Source organism: Pithys albifrons, chromosome 3 (assembly GCF_047495875.1).
Source record: "Pithys albifrons albifrons isolate INPA30051 chromosome 3, PitAlb_v1, whole genome shotgun sequence".
NCBI classification, from domain to species: Eukaryota; Metazoa; Chordata; class Aves; order Passeriformes; family Thamnophilidae; genus Pithys; species Pithys albifrons.
Window position 1 is genome coordinate 5,415,018 of NC_092460.1, and position 14,739 is coordinate 5,429,756.

At 44.7% G+C, this 14,739-nt stretch overlaps 1 protein-coding gene across 5 annotated transcripts in view; it reads right to left on the reverse strand.

Annotated features, from left to right (window-relative positions):
- MITF (melanocyte inducing transcription factor) overlaps positions 1-13,081 on the reverse strand; it is a 102,607-nt gene extending 89,526 nt beyond the window's left edge. For 3 of the 5 annotated variants that reach the window (XM_071550264.1, XM_071550263.1, XM_071550260.1), the window contains exon 1: positions 12,696-12,904. In XM_071550264.1, coding sequence (XP_071406365.1) covers positions 12,696-12,799 — 104 coding nt within the window. In that variant the 5' untranslated portion in view covers positions 12,800-12,904. The other 2 variants (XM_071550258.1, XM_071550259.1) reach the window with 2 other exon arrangements.
- Between the last annotated feature and the right edge of the window lie 1,658 nt (positions 13,082-14,739).

A 14,739-nucleotide genomic window follows, 5' to 3' on the forward strand; every position in this document is an offset into this window, starting at 1 on the left:
TAAACCTACAAGTATAAAACCAATTGAATTATTTAGTATTCTGAAATAAAGGCTACATGCAAATGTTGTGTTGGACAGAGGACTGATCAAGGTAGATCTTTAAACATAAACTTAACTTCAGTTGGCGTTTAAGGCTGATCTCTTTCAAAATAACCTCAGCCTGAACATTGGATGCTTTCTTAGCTTGCAGCTCCCACTACATCAAGGATTTAAAGTACATTTGGGGGGGAGGACAGACTATGTAGGCATTTGCTCAGGAAGAATGCTTTGGGGAGATACTACATATCATTTTAAAATTTCAATTACTTTCACAACCTCAAAGAAGCCCAAATTGTTCCTAAAATTCTAGCACTTCCCTGAATTTTAATTCAAATTCTCATCTTCATCTAAGTAGATGCAAGGAAACAGAAAAGAGCATGTTACCAAAAACTTCCATAAAATTCCGTAAAATTATCTAGATGGTTTTCATTCCACAGAAAATACTAAATCAGCAGTTTGTATAGCATAGCACTTTGTAAACACACAAAATAAAGAGAAAACAATACACAAGTGGAAAGTGCAAATGCTGAGCCCGTTATATTTTTGTTCCAGCAGAAATACAGCACAACCAATACCATCTTGCAGTTCTAGAGCACCTGTCTTTCTGCTGCCAGGGGTGCTCTGAAGCTGTAAATGCCACCAAATAAATTGTCGCAGCTCACAGTTCAACCAATAATTTTTCCTGTGCTACATGTGGAAAGGAGGAACTGCATTCCCACCACTTAACCCCCAAACCTCAGCATTCCTTATAGCACCAGAAGCCAGAGAACACCTACTGAACAACCTATGTACTTTGGATGACTCTGCAAGCAGCCAAATTTAGCAAATTTTCTATTTTCTCCACAGCATAGCCTGATTCTGTGGCTCTTAAATACAGGGGAAACTGTCTTAAATTAAACAGTGATTAGAGATTTAGAATTTCAAGAGCTTGCCACAAAAAATGAACCCACTGAAAAAAGATGAGGACAGATACTGCAATTTTCTATGCTGTGCTATTTAACAAATCTCAATGCAAAGGCACTAAATTACAGATGGGAAACAAGCATCACATAATTACATGACAACACCTGAAATCATTCAAATCCACCACAAGAAGAATCAGGAAATTGATCGGAAAGATCAGCAAAAGATGAGCCATGAAAAAATCTCTCTGCAGATACAGATGGATATTCATCTCCTTTACATGGCATCTCTCTAAAAGGTTTCATAGCAACGGGGCAGGAGTTATCCCATGGCAGGGGAGGAGGCTGGTAACCACAAAACCAGTACTGTCCCAGAGGTTAGAGTATATCTCAAAAACAATAAGAGAAAACAGGTGAGTGAGCAAACCCAGGACTAAAAATTAGTTTCTTGAACTCTAAGAAATCTCTAAAGTATTTCTTCCTTAGATCATTAATGTTTTTCTGTGCAGCGTTGCTGGTTTTCCTCATCATCCAGCCAGGAGGGCAGGCACAAAAGCATCACTGAAACATGTTGAAGGTTGCACCACAGCAATAACACATGGATGCTCTTGCAGTTCTTTGGGACAGCAGGACCTGTCAATGTCCATGTGTCCCTGTCTCTATGCCTACTCAAAACAACTGGCCAGGAGAAGCTCTGGGTATGAAACTGGTGGGATCACCAACTGATGAAGCCACCATTGAGGTGCTCCAGCTGCAGCTTCAGCTGCAAGAGTCACCTTTTCTCACCACCCCTCCCTTCATGGCACTGGTGCCCAGAGTGACACTCAGCACAGCAGAACACAAGACCACTGGACCTGTTCCTCCGCAGGTCTATTTATAATGTCAAGTGGTGCTGCAAGGCAAAAGCCCAACTGGTCAATAGTTTCAAAGGGTAAGTCCCTGAAGATCTCACCTGAGAGCAAAGGACATGCTACCCAAGGACAGTGCAAGAGATCACTGCACACACAGAAGGGAAGTTTTGTCCTGTGGAGATAGAGGTACCCCAGAACTACTCTTACAACTACCTTCATTAGAAAGGCTAAGTGAGGGATAATTAAGTCTTCTCCAAAAACAAGGACTCCTTTGGAAAGACAGCAATTACTGCCTGCTCAGAGGGATCTCTCCCAGATGTTGTGAAGGTAGGGTGTCCAATTTCTTTCAGAAGTATCAAAAAGTTTGCAAGTAAGACCCTCCTCAGCTCTGCAAATGTGCAGCAGGATCAGGCCCTTTCCAGCCAGCCCTGTTTTTGTTGCAGAGGCAGCTTCAGGACCTTTGAGACCCTCACAACAGGCAGATCTGTTTCATGATTTTCCACCTTACTCAACACACCTAAAAACCACAAAGTTCTTGGTGGCCCACAGCATCTTCAGGGCATCTTCACAGCTTCTACAGCACAGCTTTGTACTGTATCAAAAGCTGCATTACCTGGGAACCAAATTATCACTTGCAGAATAGTTTTGCAATTAGATTGAAACTAAAAATTGTGCAACAAGCTAAATCAAAAAACAAGTTTATGTTACAGACATTATTTCATCTCCTGCCTTACTTACATTGCTCCTTTGTAACTCACTTCTACACAGATTCAAGCTTCTCTTGCTGTACCACAAACGATTTCACATTCCTAAAAAAGTAAGCATTCCTAAGAAATAACATATACTTGTCATCACTCTTAGCATCCATCTTTGCCTGAAGCTTCCTCACCAACACATACCTCTGAGAGGCCTTTTGGCCATCAGTCCATACCACCCTTCAAATTCCTTGCCTTCCTGCAACCGTTCAGGATTCTCTGGTTACAATAACCCTAAAGACTTCTTTCCTTCATCCAGGTATCTCTGCCCCAAATATCACCACTCATATTTCAAGCAGGTCCCCATATTTGATGCTGTGACCTCAACTACAGAAATTGACAACTACTTTTTAGAAACAGATGGAGCTGAAAATTATTGAATTTTTGAGCAGATCTCTACTTGCCTCCTGGTAGAGCTGTTCTACTTTGTACAAGTAGCTATTTTCTGGAGGAGGGTGAGAACCATCCCAAGCAAATACTCACTCCCTTGTGTTACACCAAGTCACTCCTGCTCCTAACAGGCTCAATCCATACTATACAGGGCAAAACAGAGTGACTTGAGCAAAAAACACACCTCAGAAAAGTTTATTGTTTTGGGCACTTGAAGGATAGTAGGCAGTTTCAGTCTTGTCTTGAGTCACAGTCAGGATGGCAACTCAAAACTTCTATGTGCTGAGTGGATTAAACTAGAGTAGGGGGATGTCACACTACCTGCTCTTCCTCATTTCTGTAAGAACACACCTGTCTTGGGCACATCACTCTGAGGATGGTTTAGCAACAGCTCACCTAGAACCAACAACCAAATCTTCAAGGAACAGCATTTAGCACCAACACTAGCCTCCTGCATCCTTCCTTGGCCGACTTGGCCAATCCCCCGCTCCAGAGGCCAGTGCTCACAAGCCTTCTTTGAAGCCACATTTCCCCATGTGTTCTTTAAGGAACCCAGACTACCACCTCATGGTTGTTTTTTTTTTAATTCCACTAGGCAGCAGAACACATAAAAATGACATGATGCAACGCTAAACCCAAGTTCCCCTAATGAATATAGCCCTAAGTGTCCAACAGGATGTGACAGGTGGACAGGCAGGCGAGCTGAGCGAGGATGAGGTCATGAAATGAGCAGTTTGCACAGCACACTACTAATCTTAAATTCCAAACTCATTATGCACAAGCCTAACAAACAAAGGAGCAGCTTAACAGATTTACAATGTACCTTCTCCAAGGGTGGAATAATTATTTATCAGATAGCAACCTTCGTGTTACAACAGCAATAAATAAATAAATGGTCCCAGCAACTCTTCTGAACCATGCCTGTGGCTTCACTAGACAGACTAACATCTGGGATGTGCCCTTAGCTGGCTGAGCTTGGGTAGAATTGTAAATATTTGATACAAATAAAAGAAAGCTTGCTAGATGGAGCACAAACCCAAACACAGCAATTAATGGCATCCCAGGGGACACACTGCAAGAGACCCACACCCCTGAACTCCTTCCAGCTTCCAATGAACAGCCCATAAGAGTTTTTTCCCCTTTGTTTTTCTGTAATATTATTCCCTCCTGCATGTGTACACATGTCAATACCATTCTGATTTCATTCTCTCAGGTTGCAACTGTTATTCATCCAGGCTGAAGTTCACAATTATAGAAAGGTTTTGTATTCCTAATTTGGCTTTACAGCTGCATATTACCATGCAGAGACATACCCAGAGAAAGCATTTCCAAAGTCGTACTTTATACAAATTCTCTCCTTTATTTAGGTAAAACCTGAAGAATCCTGAAAGGAAATAGTAAATGGGCACAAAAATAGGCTCAGCCAGGCTCTCCCACTCAGATATCTCAATGATCCTTTTCCATCTCTGCAACATTATTCTGATCTCCCAGTTTAAAGCACCAGGACCACACGTTCCCCTTGCCCAGATTCCCAATCTCTCACCATCTGACATCTTCCAATGTCTGCTCACATCTTCTCACTCTGAAACAGGTCCCAGCTGATTTACCTCCAATCCCAAGCCTTCTAGCTAGTTACTTCTCCTCCAGAAAGGATCACAGTTAATTCCTATTTTATTTGTATGTTTACATGTTGCAACAGGATGTCTGGCAGTAAGATTAGTAACAATCATTGAATGTCCTGTCTCCATTTTACCAAGCATTCTTCATTTGGGACAATCCAGTTGTTCCCACTCCTTATCACTTTCCTCCATCTTCAGACACTGAAGTCCCTGCTCTACCAGGTTTCCCCCATTCCTTCAAAAGTTTGTGTTGTCACATACTTGCAAAGAGAAGAAACAGTGTTGCAGCATTTGGGTTACAGGCTATATACTATATTATTCTTTAAACACATTAAACTTAGCAAGCTTCCAGCAACAAAATATCTCAAAGATGATCAACATCTTTCCAGGAACTCAAAATACTAATATTCACCTAAATTTTCTCAGAATTCACCACAAACAAATTCTTTAATGTAACAGTAGGCCAAACCAGGCGGATGAACCCTGCACACAAAGATTGCCTTTGTAGGTTTGGACAAACATCCTTCCAACCCTCCAAAACTTCAGTAGCCTCTGCGTAAGCAGCCTCACTCACAAGATGGTCTGAGAAGACCAGACCCCCAGTCTGCTCCACCCAGACACATCAGCCTAAACAGCAGGTTCAGGTGGGTCTATGCCCATTTGGAGTCAGAAGAGCAGCACAAATGAAGGTGCAACGTACCTGTGACTCCAGATCACTGTTTTTTGGGGAGCGGTCAGGAAGGATGAATCCAGTTCTTCCCAGAGGTGGGAACTGCTGCATCGTCTCCAATGCAGCTGTTTCCCTCAGCTGTAATGTCCCTATGAAATACCAACTGCAGGACTGGTCTCCAGCCACCTCACCCCGAACCTGGGGTGTTCTAGAGTAAGCGAAAAAGGGTTTGAAAAAAAGGCATTTGTTTGTTCTCGATGCTCGTTTCTGCAAGTAACACGGAATTCATAAACTCCACATCTGCAGATGTATGTCTTCCTGCATGGTAAAGGAATAATCTTCATGGGAACTGATTTAAAAAAAAAAAAACTTGTTTACTATTAGAGGCTGTTAATTACAACATTAAAATACTAGCTTGAACCCTACATTACACTTGCATTCTCTTTTACATAGCAGTATACGTAACAATCACAGCAAGCAGCTCTGTTGGCTCATGCTGGAAGAAGTAATTATATATCACAGGAACACATTTTTGCCCTTCAACCTGCCCGTCCAGTCCATGCAGCAGCTGCAAGCAGCAGGTCAGGGCGGGGGGAGTCTACAGAGTGTTTCTAAATAATCACTTACCACTGAAGAAAAAAAGCTAAAAACCACCAGCCCCTGGCTTGCATGCTTGGCAGAAAGCTGCTAACACAAACATTAAAGCAGCCCTTGCAGCAGAGATGTTACCAGAAAAAATGAGCTTGATCCAAAGGCACTATTAGTGGTTGAAGTATTAGCTAGAAGTTGTACTGCAAGCCTTCCTTAGTAATTTTCACCAGTTTTGTGCTTGTACCAGTGACATTCACAGCATCCTCTTGCACTTGGACACTACTATGACCTCTCTGAAACACCTACTCTCTGGTGAAGCCCATAGACATCAATGACTGGGGCTTTTATAAGTCAAGGGCTGAAATTCTGGACAAGGATACTACGAGAGACTTTCAAAAGGCATCCCAAAATTGCAAGAGCCCACCCACAGCAAGCAGAGCTTTGGGGTGCCTAACACTGAAAACTGCACAGAACTTCTACCTTGGAGATGGACTGGAGAACAAGCTGTTCTCTTTCAAGACTTCGGTTCCAGTGAACCCAAGTATTTCAATCTTTACACTCAAAGCAGCATCAGTTTTTTACAGCTGCTGCAGATAAAGCAGTAGCATTGTTATATTATGAATATGCAACAATATTCCCTTTCCTGTGCTGGATTTTTCCCCAGTATGAAATGAAGCGTAAAACTACAAACAAGCCACTAGTTGTGCTGTTACTGTTTAACTAGAGATAATTTAAAAAAATCTCAGTTCCAGTATAATATGATAGTGATGCAACAGTTAACTGTCCAGCAAAATCTGCCATACCATGCTGCTTAATCATGTTGTCTTTGTTCCAGAAAAAAATTATACTAAAGATAGTGTAGTTTTCCAAACAAAAACATTACAGCCAGTGCATTTCAAAAACTTCTTGAATCCAAAGCAGAACGAGACAGACAATAATGGCCAAGAGCCTGACCAGCTTAATGGAAGTTGGACTCTCATTTTGTTCTCAACACTTAAACAGCAGATCGTTCTCAGAAGACAATTAAAAGCCAATACACAATTTCAATTTTTTTAGCAGAAAAGTAAACAGAAAATTACTCCTTCTGTTTCATGTTCAAAGTCTTAAAGCATGTTGCTTTGGAAAACAAACCTAGAAACAGGAGGACAACATAGTTAAGCATCAGAACAGGTTTCTCCTGTACTCTCATTTTTAAGCAGCTGTACAGATTTCTTCCCACTAAACTTTTAATCATAGAAAGAGGCTGAATTTGTTTGTAAAATAGCACATCTGCAAGCCTCTTCTGCTCTTGTTTCCCAGTTTTCTGCTAGATCCTGACACAACTGTACAGCAGGAATTAGTCATGCTGCCTATGGATAGGTTCACAGCAGCTCCAAAATTCTAAGCCAGAAGCTTGTGAAATTACCTCCACTACATGTGGGGAACTGAGCAATACCAGGGGCAGCCCACCTATCCATCAGCAGGGCTGCACAGGCTTATTTTCAGCCATTTAAGAGACAGAATATATTGATTCAAATTATCACCTGGACTCTGTAGATCAGTGACAGACTATATAGGAAAGCTTCCTGCTCACCAGAAAGGTATGGATTTATTTCAAGTAGAGTACATATGTACTTACACACAACTAACGCAGCCAGCAGTCTGATAAATAAAAAGAAAACACATGTGCTTTCTAAAAGATGCACAGTCAGTGCAGCCAGCTCAGCCTCAAAATATCTGTGCCCTCTCTGATCAGCTTGGCAGCCAAACAAAACCCTCCCGAGGAAAGCAGGCCAGGGAAGCAAAAAGGTGACGCTCAATAGTTCGTATCAAAGCAAATGCTGAACTGAATTTCATGGGCTATTTCTGTTTCCCTACTAAATAGCAAAGGCCTACTGCAAATAACAGAGTGAGAGTTTTGCAGGAGACAAAAGGTCACCCAGGATCTCTCATCATGGAAAATGCTCTGCTTACAGACATGGTCAGTACCAGTTCCCTGTGTAAAGAAATATACGGAAATACCACTTATTGTCTCCACATGTTTATACAACAGACACTCCAACTGCAGCCTTTCCTTTTAAGACTGTTTTCAGAAATAAAAAAGTACAAAAAGATGTGGCGAGGGTTTCCTTCCCAGTGAAGCGAATTTGAGGTGCAGAATAAACATGGAATTATTGACTCACTCACAAAAATGTTACCGGAGAGATTTCGGAGACATACTTTTGGCTTAGCTCTACTCCCACTGACGCTGGATAAGACTTCTACCACTGATTTCAGGCAGTGCTAGCCTACGTAGCACTTAAAGCTCAGCTATTATTACCTTTTAGTTTAAAATACGTAATGTTCCTCTGTAACAGACGGAAAAATATTTCAGGAACTTTTTAAATCTGTTCCTCCAAGATACATTTTTATTTTTTTTTTAATCACACTGAGACGCGGTTCCTGGATGCAAGAACATGTGACCTGTTCTAAATAAAGGATATTTTCCACTTCTTGCACAACTGGAACAGATATAAGCAGTAGCTTGAACAAACTGCATTGCAGAACCCAACCAGAATATAAAACACTTGAATAAGATCCATAAATAGCAGTAATATGAAAAGACTACCTCCAATAAGGCACAAACTCAATGTTAAGCCTAATGTAATCAAGTTCAAATTCAATCAAGCTGCAAAGTTCATTTACAAAATCAAATTTGATCATCTGCAGGCTAAGGCACTATGGCACTTTAGAAGAGTCCTCTTTGGCTCCAGAGTAAGCCCACAGTCTAAAATGTGAGCCTCTTTGGTGAAATTATTATTTCCCCAACAATCACTGTCTATTACAAGGGAAGTTTCAACTAAATCAAGACTTCAGTGTTTAGCACAGCACCAGAAAAGAGGAAAAAAACCAAAAAGGAGTGCTTTACAGATGAGGCATTGGTAGATATAAGTAAAATATTAAAGGTTTGTATTGAAAAAAAAGGCCTTTGGACAGCAGGAATGATGAGAATTTTGTAAAGACATCAATGCTTTAATAATGACAAATTCTACATGTCGATGCTATTGCTCATAAAACAAAAATAAGCTGCCTAAGAAACTATCACGCAAATTAAATGCATTTCCTAATATTTTTTCCACTAAAAATACTTCAGTGACTACATCATTTGGATGCATTTTAACCCATCTGAAAATATAGGCACCAGAAAAGGGCACAAATAGCAGCAATTTACCTGCAGGCTTTATTAAGGGCAAGGCAGTAAATTACAACAACTGACAATAATTTGCTGGCACTTGCGAGGTCACACAGACCATCCAAATGGGCACACATTGCAGAGAACAAAAACATACAGAGAAAAATCAATTGAATACAGCAACTTTTTGCTGCATTTGGCACACCTGGGTTAGTTCAAATTGCCCTGTGCAGAGGCAGGCTGTACAGTCATTACCTCCAGATAGCAGTTTGATATCCAAAACATCACTATAGTAAGCCAAATGATTTAAAGAATCTACATTAGCAATATGACAGATGTAATTTAAGCCTCCAGCACCCTGCTGACTGTGTGCAGACATGTCAGGATCTGTGTTTACTTTTGGTAATAAAACTCCATCGATTTCATTGTACACTGCTGGTACCAGGAAAGAAATATTACTTGCTTGTTCATTACACAAACACACACATATTTAAGTGTATGTACTTACAGATTAAAAATATTAGCCCTTGGAAATGTATGAATATGAGGGGGGGGGAAAGAGATCTCATTGTCTTACTGGCTAGTCTTAAAGTCCAGTTTTGTCCCACAGTGAAAAGTGACTCTGGAGAAACCAAAGCAAATGAAACATCATCTCAGTTTTCAAAGAGATTCAACCACGGCAAATTCCAGAGAACCCTTGAATGTAGGTAGGGCTTTGCTCAAGAAGCCAACTTCTGATGAGTTGGAGGGGTTTGGGAAATATGGGTGGAACTGATCTATCTCAGCCCCATGTATTCCCTTCATCCCCTGTGATTAAAGCTTTTGCTGGGCTTACATTTTAACTTGGCCTCTAGCGTTCAATTGTGGCTTGGCCTAAGTTACTACAGTATTTACTGCAAAAAGCTTTTATTATTGGACCCCTTGCGGCTTTGGATTGCAGACCCGAATTATGAAATAGGGATGGAGTAACTGTGAGGGCACACTGGAGAGCAGAAATATTCAACTGGATGTCATATATTGGAAAACAAGCAACCTGGGAGGAAGTGAATAGCAGAGTTTCACTCAGTGAAGGACAACAATATCAGCAGGGCTGAGTTAAACTCGGACACAAGAATGGTTTTTCTTGGTTCAGAGCACTAACATTCTTACCTGTTTCTGAGTGGGATGGATTTTCTCTGTATTCACAATTTCAGCTGCTATGATAAGCCAAGGGTGGTTCTCAGCTCTTACAGTTACAAGAGCAGAGAAAGCCCTGAATGTTGCTAGGAAATCAGCAGTTCTCACCAGGGAAAAGAGCAGATTGCTGTTAAGACTGAGCTCCTAACATCAGCTCTTGCCTCTGGTTTGCCTGCTCCCCAGCCACCTTTCCAGAGCCAGGCTGTGGAGAGGGTAAGAAAGAAATTCCCATGGCCACAGTCCCACAACTACACCACGCTGACCTGGTGTTATTCCACTCACTGCTGTGCAATTACTCCTGATTTACATGCACAAGAGAAAGCGGCAGGGTAATGCTGGATACCCTCGATAATCATCAGTCTGACTGGTTTCAGGCCTCAGCAAAGCCAAAGGACTACAGAAGTCCTCTGAGATACAATCATGAAGCAAACAGGTTTGTGAGCAACTTCTGCCTCCTGTTATCATCAAACTTTATCAGCCTGGCTCCAGGGACAGGTTTATATGGACCCAGCAGGGCCCCTGACTCCTTTGCATCTTCATCTCAAATAAGACCAGGAAGAAAACTGAGACCCTACCTCGAGGGAGATGTACATGAGCTGGGCAGACTCCACACTGAGGTTAACATGTCAGCTCACTATCTGCCAGAAAAACCATGGATTATTATTCCACCCTCAGGGCTCCCTCTTCTCATGTACGTGGGTACGTGTGCAGGGACACGAGGCAGACTGGGGCAAGCTGGTCACTTTTCCTACTCAACAAGCCCTCCTGCAAACATCAGGCCAGATGCTGGCCTGAGGCACCAGCAGAATATCAGGACAACAGGCATGGGTGTCCTTTTAAACCCAAAGTGTGGGCAGTGCTGGCTCTGCAGGAGTATCAGGTAAGGATGTACTGGGGAAATTGAATACACGGAAACATGAAGTGACAACATTTAGAAGACAGTCAAATACTCCAGTGTTTCATTATAGAGTTTATTCACATTCCCCTGAGAGAAGAGAACAACGCAGTGATATATTCAGGTCCCAAAGCACCAAGTCACAGGAATTAAAGGCAGTTACACTATCTGTGCAAGGTCAAATGCAGACCTGCCATCTAAGCTCCAACACAGACCTGCTATCTATGCTATATTGCTCACACCGGGAAAGCACAGACAAACTGCTGACTACAAAGTGGACAACCATAAAGGGAGAACTCCTGCATACCAGTTAGAACCTGCAGCTGGTGCAAACAGGACTACTGGATAACAGCACAGTTGTTGTGACTGCTGCACTCCACTGGAAGCACAGGCACAGAACTGAAAGCCCTGTGGGTCTCCCAGTGGCCTCAATCACAGCTGGGGCCCATCACTGCTAGTGAACCCTTCTCTGCACTGTCCTCTCTCCATACATTAGCCTGGCCCCCAGCTAATTACCTGGATAATGGCAACTTCCCTGCATAACCTTGAGGAGCAAAGGAGTTCTGGCAACTTTGGTTTGGTTGGATAGGCCATTAGGCTGCACATCACTACCACCACCTGAACCCTTTCTCAGCAGTACCAAGGGTTCAGTGGGAGGCAGGTTGCTGTGAAGACAGGGCACAGGAGGTGGCATCAGGCCTGCCAGGCCTTGCAACAGTGAGAGAATTTTTAACATCTTTTACTAAAAGACTTTCAATGTTTCTGAAATAGTCAGAGGATGATCAAAAATTCATTTATTTACTTTGGAGCGTGTCTGACAGGTGGTACAACCTACAGTCATTGTAGCACTATTTTTTTCAATATTTACTTCTTATTCATTTTTCAACTGCATGTAGATGTACAAAGAGCAGTGTTCAAAATGAAAATACGAATACTCGATTACAAACATGATACACTCATAGCAATGACCTTATATTCAGCAGAGTGCTGCTTAGGAGAGCGTTGAGGTGAAATGGAGGGTTCGTTGAACGAAAACGGGAGGGAGAAACGTGCCATCGCTGTCAAGGTTGATGCTCAAGGAGCGGGAAAGCACCGACTTTCTTTTTCCAGCACTAGGACGGACAGCGGGTCCCTAACAGCCCTTAAGGGAGGGAAACACACACACAGCGCCTCATTCCCCTTTATAGAACATATCTACGCGACGCAGCCGCTTCAGATAAGCAAACAGGATCTATCTCGGCGGAAAAAAAACACTCTACGAAGAAACAGACCTACCAAGCAAAAGTTTCCAGTCCCCAAGCAATTGGCAAGTAACAAACCTACTCTCAAAGTCGATAAATAAATAAACAAATAGAATAATCCCCACCGGGAGACCTCGCAACCCTCCTGGAGGCTCCGCCCGGAGGGGTCTCGGCCGCGGCGCTCACCGGGGGCAGGTGCGCCCGCAGCCTCGCCCCGCAGCCGGCGGGGGCTGCCCCGGTGACAGCCGGGCCCGCACGGCCAACAATGCCCTTTACATAACGCCGGCCCGGCCCGCCCTCCGCCAACAACGCCGCTATTATGGCAGGAGCGCCCCGCGGCCGCCCCGCCGCGCAGCAGCGCCCGCGGGGATGCTCGGCCGGGACCCGCCGCCCCGCTCCGGCCCCGCGGCCCCACCTGCTCTTCAGGGGCTGACTCTTCAGCTCGTAGTACGTCTTGGGCTCCTCGTGGAACTCCTCGCCGACCTCGAAGTCCGGCACGATCCCCGACTCCGCCTGCATCGTCGCCGCCGCCGCCGCTGCGAGAGGGAGAGACGGGAGGTTACGGCCGCGGCGCCGAGCGAGCCCCGCCGCGCCGCCCGCCCCACTCCGCTCCGCCCGGCTCGGCTCGGCTCACACACACAGCGCCGCCGCCCGCCCCGCCTGGGACTTGTAGTCCGCCCCGGGGCCGGCCCGGCCGCCTCCGCCCGCCGCGCACTACAACTCCCGCCGCGCCGCCCGGGAGGGAAACAGGGCCGGGCCCGCCGCTGTCAGCCGGGAGCGCGGGGACCGCCCCGTCCATCCCGCCCCGTCCATCCGCCGCGCCACCTGCCGCCCCCTCCCTGCCCGCCGCACCACCCCCCGCCGTGACGTCACGCGGTTCTGACGCCAGAGATACGGAGCGTGACGTCACGCTGCCGCAGCTCCCAAGCAACAGCCAGCGTTTTCTCCCTCCGCAAACCTCTGCGGAAGTCCCCTGCAAATTGTAGAATCACAGAACGGTTTGGGTTGGAAGGGGTTTAAAAATCATCTTGTTCCACCCACCTGCCATGGGCAGGGGCACCTTCCACTAGACCAGGTTGCTCAAAGCCCCATCCAGGCTGGGCTCTGAGCACATCTAAGGATGGGGCATCCACCACTTTTCTGAGCAACCCATTCCAGTGTCTCACCACCCTCATGGCAAAGAACTTCCTCCTAATACCTAACCTAAACCTAATCTCCTTTAGTTTGATGCTCAAGATGCAGGAGAGCATTGACTTTCTGGCACTAGGGCAGACAGAGGGTCTCTAATAGCCCATAAGGGAGGGAAATACACACAGACTACCTTATTTCCCTTTTCAGAGGGGTCCCTGGTCCTATTACTTCATACCCTTGTAAAAAGTCCCTCTCCCATCTTTCTTGTAGGCTCCCTTCAAGTATTGGAAGGGACCAGCACAAAGGGCTCTTCATCTCCCCTTGGGAACATCTGGCACAGGGCCTCACAGGCAGCAGTGTCCAGCTACAAACATTCCCATATGGCTGCAGACTCAGGAATCAGCCTTGCCAGGGGTTCAGTTAGAGGAGAGTGTAGTATGTCAGGCAGGGGAGGGTGTGATAGGTTTGAATGCCAAAAGCAGAGAGCAACTGATGATAGAGCGTGGGACATTTATGGTAACTTACTTTGCCAGGTACAAAAGAGATGGGCGTTTGCATCCCAGGACTTTGCACTTTTCCAATTAAGTTCCCCGCACAAGAACCAACAGCTCTAAAAGGCTTCCTTTGAACTTTATCTGCCTTTATAAATAGTCCAAAGCTCATAAACATTGTGAAGAAAGTCACAGTAAAATGGAAAATGTGAAGCCAACTGGGCTTCAGTTATTTGCAGCAGAAATGTTTTAATGCCATCTCATCTTCCAGATCTGCTCCTGGCATGGTTAGGATACCAAGAACAGATAATCTCAGAACACAGAGGTGGGAAGAGCCTCTGCCACATGCCATACAGATGCAGATCCCAGGGAGAGCTGAGGAGGGAGAACTGCATGGGAGGGTGGCAAGGAGGTCTCAGCACAGCGAAGTTTGGATGGAGTCAGGGATCAGAGATGTCCTGTGACTGTTCAGCCCCTGTGAGTGATGGGGATGGTCCCTCCTTGGATTCAAAGACCCTGGAGGGTCCCCACTTAGGACTTGTTAAATGATCCTGTTTAGTCTTTATTGTTTTCTTCAGTCTGGGGGTTTGGTGCCACAGGAAGATGGATTTCAGGAATGGGGCTCTGTTCTGTGTTGAGGGGCTGCATATCAGCACTGACTATCAGGATGTTCCCCTCTCACAATCCAGAGGGCAAGAAATCTTCCTCTTGCTTCTGTTTTTCCGTGTGTGGATGACAGGGACCTCCAGTTCAGAAATGCCATAGGAAATTTTATTCATGGCATTTCCCCAGAGCTTTGACGTCAATAAATCAAGTCACAGCACAACTCAGAGGTCC